The 12,192-nt window shown below is 43.3% G+C and overlaps 1 protein-coding gene across 2 annotated transcripts in view; it reads right to left on the bottom strand.

Moving 5' to 3' along the window:
• Window positions 1-5,178: 5,178 nt before the first annotated feature.
• BICRAL (BICRA like chromatin remodeling complex associated protein) overlaps window positions 5,179-12,192 on the bottom strand; it is an 83,323-nt gene continuing 76,309 nt past the window's right edge. For both annotated transcript variants that reach the window (XM_022581924.3, XM_022581925.3), the window contains 2 exons: window positions 11,078-11,180; window positions 5,179-9,013 (listed from right to left, as the gene is read on the bottom strand). In XM_022581924.3, the coding sequence (XP_022437632.2) occupies window positions 8,226-9,013; window positions 11,078-11,180 (891 nt within the window). In that variant the 3' untranslated portion in view covers window positions 5,179-8,225. The remainder of the gene's footprint in view (window positions 9,014-11,077; window positions 11,181-12,192) is intronic.

A 12,192-nucleotide genomic window follows, 5' to 3' on the forward strand; every position in this document is an offset into this window, starting at 1 on the left:
GGTCGCTATTCTGCACTTTAAACATGCTTCAAAGTGATGGGGATACTTCACGTCTGTGACCAGCAGAGTTCTTGAGTAGGCTCTATCCTTCTGAATTCCTTCAGCAAGTTGTTATATTTTTAACATTTCTTCGCCACGATACTAGGAGAGCAGAGATCATGCCTGCCTTGCTCATCACTGATCCTAAGAGTCTAGCACAGGTTTTTCAGTCTCGGCACTATTGGCATTTGGGGCGAGATAATTCTTTGTAACGGAGGCTGTCCTGTGCATTGTAGGATGTTTAGCGGCATCCCAGGCTTCTACCCACTGCATGCCAGTAGCATCCCCACCCCAGTGGTGACAACAAAAATGTTTCCAGGCATTGCCAAATGTCTAGCACAGTATGTATATTTCTCTTAAGGTCTAAGGCAATGTCATATTTTGACAGTGCTTACAGGCATATCCACAGACTTTATCCTGTATTGTTTGGCTTGTTTTTCCTGATTAGACTGGCTTCTCTGGAGGCTGAGAACTTGTCACATACTTCTCTGAATCTTCTACAGCACCTCTGACAACAATGGGCACCTGCAGGGGCTGGTTAACCATCTTAAGCTGAAGGCATCGTATTGGTATGTGCTATGTAATTAGTTCAACCAGAAAGACAGTACCTTGCGCAGAGCTCAGTAGCTGATGAATAAATGTCAAAGGTCTACATAGTCTTCAGTCACAGGCTATGGCGTGAGCCTCATTTTTACTCGCTCTTTCAGCACCTCACCACGTGTCTTACTTTGTGGAAAGGCAAAAACAGAAAGGTGGGCAAACTGTAAAGTGTCCATTAAATAGTAAACAAGAAACAAAAAAAGTAAACATTTTGTAACTTCCCTGTCTACAGATAAAAAGTAGCTTCTGTGCTACTGAAGGTATTTCAGAGGTATTAACAATACAATACTCCTGGCTGAAAGACTCGGAGGCGGGGATTCAGGAAAGGCTTTCCAATGCCAGCAGATGGTGCTAGAAGAGCACTTATTCTCAGTGTGAAAGCCATCGTTCCACAAGACTGATCCAGAGAAAAAAGAGACGGAGTCCTCCTGAACCCAAACATGTTCACTAACTGAAAACATGTTTACTGACCATTGAGCATATGCCCTGGGCCCTGGGCAAGACATGAGATTTTTAACTGACATTCCTGAATGAGAATGGGGCAGGGCCATTTACAGCCTCAAGAATCTTATTCTTTTTAGCCTGTCCTCATAGGCCTCTGTTCTCTTTTTTCTTGACCATTTCAGTTGTCCATCATTAGGGAATGGTTAAAAAATTTATGGAAGACTATGCAATTATACGCAGTGAGGTAGGTCTTTGTGTCCCGAAATCTCGATGGGGAGTATTTTTTATTTTTTTGCCCACAGACATCCATCCATTTCTCTTTTGGACCGATCGATCCCTCATTGAATAGTCTTTGGAGGGTGGGGTATCTAATCCAAACACACTTGCCCTCCCAGTAAATACATAAACTGAAGGGGTCTTTGGAAGATCTTTTCAACTCCTCCCACTTCTCCATAAGACCCTCTCTTCCAGGTTTTGAATCTTCAGCAGAGTGATGATGGAAGAAGAGGAGGAGACTTTTTGTTTTTTTTTGTGGTACGCGGGCCTCTCACTGTTGTGGCCTCTCCCGTTGCGGAGCACAGGCTCCGGACGCGCAGGCTCAGCGGCCATGGCTCACGGGCCCAGCAGCTCCGTGGCATGGGGGATCTTCCTGCACTGGGGCATGAACGTGTGTCCCCTGCATCGGCAGGCGGACCCTCAACTACTGCGCCACCAGGGAAGCCCAAAGGAGGAGACTTTTAAGGATTTCCACCTAGTAAGACCTCTTGGAGTTTTCTTATTCCTATCTTTCTCAAGCCCTTTTAAAAAAAATATTTATTTATTTATTTAGGCTGTGCTGGGTCTTAGATGTGGCACGCAGGATCTTTGTTGTGGCATGTGGGATCTTTAGTTGCAGCATGCATGCAGGATCTAGTTCCCTAACCAGGGATCAAACCCGGGTACCCTGCATTGGGAGCTTGGAGTCTTACCCACTGGACCACCAGGGAAGTCCCTCTCAAGCCTTTAAGTTCTTCAATCTTCCCTTTAATTTTTATCCTTCCTATAAAACTCCTTTATGCTGGTTAACCAAGCAGACTGGTTTCTGATGCTTAAAACCAAAGAATCCTGACTATAAAACTCCCAGATATTTGGTTACATTTGAAAACGCAAGATACAGAAGAGAATAGGGTGTTAAGAGAGTGGTTCCCAGTTGTTTTGTTGTTTTTGTTTCTTGGCTATAGGTGTACTTGTATATAACAGTTTTGGAAGGATGTACAAGAAAGAGTTGATGGGGGTTATTTTGGGGAAATGGGCGTGGGGCCTGGAATGGGAGGAAGACTTACAGTTGTGCTTTGCCTTTGTCTATCACTTACGTATTAGTTTAAGAAAGCGCTCTCTGGGTAATTAGGTTCTTGTGATTTGCCTGTTTTAGAAACCACTTGACTATACTTTTTTTTTAAAGACTCCTTTCAGGACCAACATTCTGTGGTTCTTTGAATCGACTCCAGGATCCCTTTCCTAACATATCCCACAATAAGTTATTTCAGTATTGTCTGCATTTGGGGATTATTTGGAATCCATGCCTTCTCGGTAAGGCAAAACCACCACACCCCACACACCCAAAAGGGGGCTCAATTTGCAATTTCCCATCTGCCCCAAACCTCTTTCTTGGATTATGACCCTTCTTGCAGTTGACTTCGTTTTGCTTCAAGTTTTCCTTGTTGCTTCCTCAGAGAGTGACGTGGGTTACCAGCAGGCAAGTGGGAAGAGCAGCCAGATGAGCCTGGAGTCAGGGAAGACAACATGGACAACAGCTTTTGATCCTGATGCAAAACGAGCAAAGGGAGCAAAAGTGAGAAGGAAGAGGAGAGAACAGCTGGAGGGCAGCAGCCTTCTGAGAGTCGAGGGTAGACACAGGAGAGCTAGGGTAGGAAGGAGACAGTGTGCAGTAGGTAAGAATAAATGCAAAATGGAAAAAACCCAAACCTCTTCTCAATTATTTCGGGGATAATGGAACATTAGCTTTTCCTACCTGCCACACTTCTTCAGTAAGACTTCACTTTACACCCTAAGAAGTAGAGGGTCGGGACAAGTCTTCCTAGTTTATCTGCAAGGACGCTGAGGCTCAGAGTAACTTGCACAGAGGTGTCTGATGATGGGTTAGGTGAAGTCCTGGGATCTGTTTCCAGATTCTGCTGCCAAAGGCACCTTCTGTGCCCGCCCGCCTCCCACCCCCCATTGTACTGCTTTCCCTGACCTTCACAGACACGATTTTTCCCTAAGGATCTCACCTTTGAAAGTGTTTTCAAAGGCCAGGCTCCAGCACATGCCTAAATGGAATATAGATGAGGGACTCATACAGGCCTTTTACCTGCAGCGGTGTACATACAGGCTGTTTACATTACAGAATCCACTTTACACTGCAAATGTGCTTCTACAATTCGTGTGTCCGCTGAACCAGTTTTCTCCACGTAGTTAACACTATAAAATTCCTCTATCTTCATTCCTGCGAAAAGTGTCATACTTTTTTTTTCTCAAACATACCTCAGGAAATTTCACTAAGAACCATGGAAATAAGCGGGGCACGGGAATATAGGTCACAGCTCTCTACCAACTGGCAATCTGGAAGAATTTTAGCCCCAGTTTCTTCTCTCTTGAAATGTAGTTAGTTATGTGCTTGTTTCCTCTCTAGACTGAGCTGAGAGTAGAAATCATACCTGAATGATCTGTAGACTCCTAGTGTCTAGCACAACGCCTGTAAACTGCTCAATAGTTTAGTGCTTAATGCCAGACACCCAGGAATCCTCCGGCTCAGAGCACAAAGGCTGAAGAAGAGCCAGAGCCCAGATCCAGGGCTCAGCCCTCCTGAGGACAGCAGAGCTCGAGTCCTGCCTGAGCAATGCTGTTCCAGTGCCCCCAGACACTGGAGTTTCTTTTCCCATTCCTTCCCCCCCAGTAAAACCCTGGCTACTCTCTCCACACCAGGCAGTGCTAGGGCCCCTCTCCTGGGACATGGCCTCCTGTACACAGGCCTGAGGGCTTTAACCATCCTAGGAGAAGGTGCCTGGTCTTTCCTCTGGGCGTGCCTCTGCGGAACACACAGACTCCGATCCTAATCGAGCAGCCAGATTATCCTTCTAACTCTTTATTCATGGGGCACACCCATTGCAAATGGCCTGAAGAGGGGCAAGACAAATGTGTGTCATGTTGGACACACATTTGTCCTTAGCAAGGAGAGAAGCTTGACAGCAGGACACCACTGTGAAAGTCATTAAGGGATCCATCCACTGATGTAATTATTCTAGCCATAATTATTCTAACTTCTGTTAGTTATATGAGGACAACTTCCACTTTATGTATTGTTTACTGAAGAACCTTGATATCCTGACTGCTACTACCTATTGGTGGTGGTGGAGAGCAATTAAACCATAAAGTAGGGAGCCTAAAAAATAAATAAATAAATAAAAAATTAAAATAAAATAAAATAAAGTAGGGAGTCTAAGTATAAATTCTAGGCCCCGAAGGAAAATTTAAGGAGTCTTATACCCTTACCCCAGGAAGTTACCCCTCTGTTAGTTTCCCTAACAATTTGGGTAGAGTCACACTTGTGAGGGCAGGAACTCAAATGGGCTCAGTGGGGCTGATTTTACAGATAAGGTTACAATTTGGTCAAACGTGTGAATCCAAAGAGAAACATGTTAATTCTGGAACAAGTTTTATGTAAAATAGTTTTTTATTTTTTTCATTTCTTACCTATCCCTTAGCCTTCTCGTTCCTGCAGAAACAAAAGAAATGTAACGATTAAAGAAAAATTCCTGCAGATTGAGGCACATTTATCTAACTTTTAAATGACCTCATTTTTCCTTCCTCAGTTAAGGGCCCATGTGAGGGGAGCAGGGAGGGAGGGCGGAGATGTTCATGACTAAACTTTCTCCTTGACCAATTTTGTTTAACTTGTAATTTAGAAAGGCTGATCAGTTAAAATCCTACCCCCCTCACTGGCAGGGGTATTCTTTGGTAATGGTATTTAATAACAGAACTCCCACTGGACATTTACTTACCCTTTTCTTCTGGGAAAAGCAGCCATTCCTCTTTGCAAAATCAAGACAATCACAGTTGCACATTTTCCCAAATCTTTGGCTGTATTGCAATGGTTGTTTCATTTTGTAATCTCCAACTAAACATTTCCTAACCATGGATTAACAATATAGTTACTGACTGGTTTCTTTTAACAGTATTTATCCAACATAACAAAATAAACTGCAATTTGTTATACTTTTTTTTTACAAAACATTTTATAAATATTTTTACAAAATGTATACAAAGCAATTTCAAGTGAGACATACTATACAAATGAAGGTATTTAAGCAAATAAAGCCCACACCACACTGACAGTGAGTGACGCGTCCTCTTTAAGTCAAGTCAGTCTGTAAGGCCTCCCTAATCTAACAAAGTCTGCTAAATTCTTCAGCGCTAAAATAGTTCTTTTTCGTAATTGCCAGTTTAAAATTTGCTTTATCTTTAGGCAGTACTTAAGGACACAGAAAATCAAATGCTTAATAACAAATTCACACTTTTCCACAACAGAAAAAAAAAAAAAGAAAAGAAAATGATTTTTGTTACTGAGTATGAGTAGCTCTAAAACTTAACTTTGACTAATGAATCTGAACAACTGAATGTTGGCCATCCGAGGCTGAGATCTCACCCTCCACCAGAGGGGCCTCGACATGCGAGTTATGACCTAATCACAGGAGTAAAATACATTTCATAATCGTCATTTGTCATTATCTAGAATCTTTCCTCCATAAAAAGTAAACCTACATACAAGGACACAAAAATTTACAAGTTTCATTTTGGTAAATCAGGCTCTTCGTTTTCTAGACAAGTGTCAAGGCTTAAAAAACCCTTTAAGATGGTATATCGAAAAGCTGGGACTGGGGTAGCAGGGCAGGGTAGGGAAGAAAGAGAGGTGACAAACGTACATGGAGCTTATCTTGTCTCTTAAGCATTCCACTGATTCAGTAATTAGTGTAACTCATTAGTAGCCTCCGTGAAGGCTTCTAGGTATAAATTTCCACAATGAGAAGAATTTGATCAGGAGGGACCATCTTTAAGTCTTGCTAGGAATTAGGGGAGCATGAGCCCTAAGAGAAGAGCCTATGAAATCATGGGGTTCAGGGCAGGGTGTTACCCCAGGGCTACCCAAACAGAAAGTTCCGACTGGCAATACCAACTTATCTTTCTAATATGTTACAATACAGGAAGAAGGGGAAATCTGCAACTTGGACATTGGCACAAATAAGGAAAATATGGTCACCGTAAAATGGCCCAGATTTTCCAATTTCTATTGGCTCAGGGGTGGGAGTGGGGAGAAGGTATTTTGCTTTTGTGAAGACTGGCTGTCTCACAGGGTTTCTTTGTTTGGGGGACTAAGGAGCAGGGAGAGTCTAGGTCTTCTGTTACTGTGTTTTCTAGTAATCAGAAGCCTTCCTTTCCATTGCAGGCCAACCTGGAAGAGAAATGCCCAACATGATGACAGTGGGGTCATCCCCATTCTGGGGATGGCCAGAAGCGGATCTTGGCAACATGTTAGAGTGAAGACCAGTGGGTGCACCTCTAAAGCCAGAGAGATGGACAGAATAAATGAGAGCCCGTACACATAACAGGGAGGGTGAGCGTGGACACACTGTCGCCAAAATGACCTCTGGATCTGAACAGCCCAGACACACACACGCACACATGTATGTATTAGGGTACATACAAAATACCATATGTAGCTTTCCCAATGCTAGGAGATACTGATGGTTACAATGACACTGAGAATGAAAGTGTCAACAGAAACGGGATGACCTGGGGCAGGTATACAAGAAAGGAAACTGGGGAAAGCTCCCTGAAAAGAAATATAAATAAATAAAGCAATAAATCACGTTCACGAACATGAACGTGGGCCAAACACAGACTATGGCAGGGAATGTCCTTTGGCTCTCAAGTGGGAATCCCGGGTCTCAGATCTTTCCTCTCAGTGGTGGGCTGGCTGGTTACCTTTGGTTTGTCTGTGTTTTGGTAATGATCGCTGCCAGGGGTGACTACTGTTCTCAGACAACAAGAAGCAGAAACAAGGCCAAAGTCCCCTTAACGTTTAAACTGAAAAATTACAACATAGTTTTCAAATGAAAATACTTTTGACGCTTGCCTATTTGTTGTGGGAGGGGTGCAAAGAGAGGTTAAATGCAACAAAACCCAGCAACCAACAAAAACATACATTGTATGCTGCCTAGATCCAATTATAGAACGCAAAACCCTTGTTTTTTCTCAATAGTTAACATATATATGCTTTTACATATATACATATTGTAATCCTCATGGCTCTATCCCGGCCTCCCCTGTACACTGTGCCACTTAACTGGTTTCCATTTTCTTTTATTTCGCCTGGTGAGATTATCTCAAGTCGTGCTGTCTCAACTCAAAACAAAGTATTCCCTAGATGAAACTCAACGCGGATATGCTGAAGAGGTGAGGTTTTGCTCCGGGAGCATCAGAAAAGCACTTGAACGATGAACAGGAAGCCCTGCTTGTGCGCTACAGGTGCTCACGCCAGGGCCATGGGTCCTGGCAGAGCAGCCAGGACTAACTGCTCAGAGGCGGCCAAGGGGAGAGCCATGTGGTCTCCCGGCCCATGACACCCCAAGACCCCCCCCAAAGCCAAAATTTGGAGATGCAGTGGGATTTCTTTAAAAAGTATCTTCTATCAGTCCTGTTTGATTTTCTTTAATAAGTCTGTTCTTTTCAAATGACTTATGATTGTCAGAATTTTACCCAGGGCCTAGTGTACTGTGACCTCATTGAGTTACAGTGTTTAAAAAAAATAAAACAGATAAACAAAAACAAACAAAAAAATGACTATAAGCACTTTCAAAACACTTGAAATGTGTAGGGCCCATCAGACTGCTTTCTAACAAGGATCAGTTTTACTGAAGGATCTCCCTGTAACCACGACGAGTATTGCTCTTAAACAAAGAATGGGATTGAGATTAGAAAGAATAAGCTGTGATGAAAGATCAAGCAGGCTGGAGACAGGAGACCATTTCCATTGCTTTTGCCAGGAAAGAATGTAACTTGTCCGGGGCAGGGTCTCGGGGGCAGGTGGGGGAGGACTGTGGCTATTAACACTCTAGGATACTATTTACAGCTGCTTCTAAAATGGAGTCAGTTTCTACAATGCCTTCACTGTGGTCCGGGATGAACTTTTCCAGGCAGTTTTCCTGCGAAGCCATTGGAGAAAAGTTGGGGAAATCTAACTCAACAGAGCCGCTAACCGTGGGGTCACTCTGGGGCTGCCGCCCCGCCTTTTTGAGTTCCAAGATGTTCTTAAACGTTGTTTCTAAACTCTTAGTGAGCTGGAGATCAGGCTGGGGCTCGGCTGACCCTTTCATGATGTCTGTGTGTAAAACTTCATTCTTTGGAGAATTCCGCAGAGTCTTGTCCTGGAAGGAGCTATTACACGTCATCTCCAGGTGCGAATCTACTAGGAGGCTTGAGAGTTTGCTCTCAGGACCGTGATCTGGTCTGGACGAGTTCTTCCGGTGCCCTTCAGGGCCGGGAGAGCACTCACTGCCTTTCACGGAGTCTTTCCGGCTGGTTTTCTCTTCAGGCGCACTCCGGTACTGAACTGAGCCCGTTTTGTCAAATTTCAGTGCTCTGCCGAGGCATTCGGTTTTTTTAGCAATGTTTCCTTCTGCGGAGACCACGATGTGATTAGGCACTAGATGAAACTGGTCATGATTCGTTGGTTCTGCCACGCCTGCTTTGGCTCTGTCTCTGCTCTGGGCCTTGGCTGTCAGATGCACAGAACTGGTTGTTTTACTGCCATGCTGGTCACTCCTGCCAAACTGTGTCTCATGAGCAGCTTTATCAACTTTGAAGGAACAACAGAAATCAGCCTGAAAGCCCTCTGGAAATGGGAACAAAAAGAACATTAATGAAAGAATGAGACAGGACTAGACAGTGGCCCCTCAGTGGGGCAGGTGCAAACCCACCCCACCCTACCCCACCACACCGAGTCAGCTGTTCATGGCCAGGAACGTGCAGAAGCACAGTACTTGAGGGGCGTCCTTGAAAAGGAATTGAGGCTGCGGGGCTGCAGCTTCCAGAGGCGCTTAAACCTCTTTGAGAAAGGAGCTGCTGGATGACAAATGGGAAAACCCAATGGGCAAAAGGCTCCACTTTGTCTTGGTCTCTCACTGTAGTTTTTGATCAGTTTCTTATTAATGACTGCTTTGAAACAGTCTGAAAACAGAAATCAGATGCTAGTATCAGCCTCGTGTCTTCCTTGGAGCAGAAGGCCCTGAACGGAGGCTCTGGCGGGGGGCTGGGGAGGACACAACTACTTGTCTGTGGGTGATGGCACTTCAGTCCCTCTAAACACGTGGCAGGGGACCTGGCATAACTAGTGGCACTTTGCCAGGAACACAAAACGAACGATCAACATGCACCTTAAATGGTATCTGCTTGGAAGGACGGTGGGGTATGGGGGAACCGGGCCTGAGGGTGGGTGCTGACCTGTGCCAGGCTTGAAGAGCCAAGGATGGCGAGAGAAGTGTTAGTGAGGATTTAGGGGGTGGAGGGTACGGAGGGAGGGAAGCAGGTTGCTGTTATGCAAGGGCAAAGAAAGTGTTCACTCTGGAAGTAATGAAAGTGAAATAGAGCTTTGATGATACTATAAAGCCACAAACGTGAATTTGTTCACTAAATCTCAAAATATGAGATCTAAGGGATACAGCCTTGAAATCAAAAAAGGTGATTCCACCCAACAAACACTGTGCAGGTACAATACAGAGGAGAATGGAGCATGCCCCTGCCCGCGTGACACCAGGCCTGAGAGGCTGTGACAAAAGAGGAGGGTTTATCCCCAAAGCCCAATTCACCCAGTGGCAATAGGGGATTTCAGGTTCTAAGAAAAAGGGGCAGAAATATATCTCACATTATTCTCTTGTTTTTTGGAAGGATTTGAGGATTCTCCTAGGTATACAGCAATTCTTTAGGACTCTCCCTTTACACTGAGTATAAGGATCATGTATTCTCTTTGAAAATTTCTTAAGCCACATCAAACACAAGGCTGAACCTTAATATTTAAGTATCAGAAAAGATGTTAGAAAAATATAAGTAAAGCCAGAGGAAAATAATATTCCAATAGGAGGAGAATGGATTAGCCAAATTATCGAATTAGTATATTAAAAATTTATTAAATATTATTTTGAAGACTATAGCAACAGGATAAAAACTTCAGATGTGTTAAATGGAAGAAAATTAGAATAACAAAATCATATCTAGCACATGACATATGATTATAACTATAAGTGATGTATGCAAATGGGAACCATAACTGGAAGAAAACTTGGAGAAATAATAACATTCCTTTTCTAGGATGGTAAAAGTATGGGTAAAAATTGATATTCCATAAATTGTTATGTTATTCGGTTTAAAAAATTTTAGACGCTAGAAAGAAGTATAGAGAATTCATTTTTAAAAGGCAGAATGTGGGTTGAATCTAGCACAGATGCAAATGGCAGGAAGCTGATGGGGTGCGGGAAGAGTACCAACAAGGAGCACTACAATCTACTAGAGCCTGTGGGCAGGGACCATGTTTCACTGATTCCCCCCCCAACAATGCATTGCACATAGTGAGAAAACTCAATCATTTGCTGAGGTTTAGCTGCTTCTGGGAAGGCTTCTGACTTACTTTAGTTCTCAAAAACTAGGGAAAGATTGATAAGTTTGAGTTTACAATGGGGAATAAGAATCACTTAACTGAATGTAAAGTTCCAGTTTGGATTTTGCAGAACAACCTTTTCAGAGTATTCATATCCTGCTCTCAACTCTGGATTTTTTTCTCCCCAGAATTCAGGATCTACCTTCAGGTTTCAAACTCCAAGGTCACTTCAGACAGTCTCCGCAAAGCCATAGTCCCTGAACCCTGGCGGTAGCTCTCCTCTGCTTTTACTCTGGCGTTTCTTACCGGGGTCTACAAGTGCCAGACGCTTGTCCCGGGACAGAGAAGCTCTTTCCTCTTGGTTGAACATTCTGTCGATCATCACCATCTCAGCGGAGGGATTGATCCGCTGAAAATGAGAGAGCCTAGTCATTTCAGATGCCCTTTAACAAGTGCAAACAGCTCGCTGTGTTTTGGGGACAAAGGAAGCAATCAGAAAGGAGAATATGTTTATCCTTGACATACTTTTTTGAATCGTGTTTTTTGGGGAAAGGTAATTTACCACATTGGTACAAACTTCAGAAGGTACTAAAGGGGATGTGGAAAGTCAGCCTTCCTTCTTCGCCTCCCCTGTGCACTGCCTTCCTCACCCACCAGGGGCCCTCCCTGCAGGAACCCTCGTGCCAAGCAGTTTAATAAACTCTTCCAGAGATAGTTTATGCACACACGCAAATTTACGTTCTTCGTTCTTTATTTTTGCACACAAATGGCAGCAACTATACACACTGTTCTGTACTTTTCTTATTTCCTCCTCTGCTTAATATGTGGGAAATCTTTTCATTAGGATAACCTTTTACTTTATATTCTGCTATGCTATAATTGTGTTGTGTTTTGTTTTTGGCCGTGCTGCATGGCTTGCGGGATCTTAGTTCCCCAACCAGGGACTGAACCCGTGTCCTCAGCAGTGAAAGCACAAGAGTCCTAACCATTGGACCTCCAGGGAATTCCCTATAATTATGTTTTGTATTAAGGCTTTCCTTAGAATTATTTTTTGCTGTACAGAATCAAATCTTAAATTATATTTCTGGGTCTTATTTAACATAAAAATTCATGGCAGATATAATTTGTCCAAGTAATTAGTCCATTTGTCCAAGTCTGTCCAAATGGTCCTTTTCTCACAAATGATAGAGTTAGTCTTTTTGATATCTCAGAGTTTTGTTTCAGAAATGACTGTCAATATAAGAACAACTATTTCAGACTTTGGTGGCACAGTTTTAATATACATAAGTATAGGCATATCTCATTTCATTGCGCTTTGCAGGTATTGCATTTTTTTTTTACAAATTGAAGGCTGTAGCAACCCTGCATCGAGGAAGTCTATTGGCACCACTTTTCCAACAACATTTGCTCACTTCATGTCT

This window comes from Delphinapterus leucas, chromosome 10 (assembly GCF_059928025.1).
Source record: "Delphinapterus leucas isolate spDelLeu-1000000601 "Yukka" chromosome 10, BTC_Dleu_Yukka2, whole genome shotgun sequence".
NCBI lineage: Eukaryota > Metazoa > Chordata > Mammalia > Artiodactyla > Monodontidae > Delphinapterus > Delphinapterus leucas.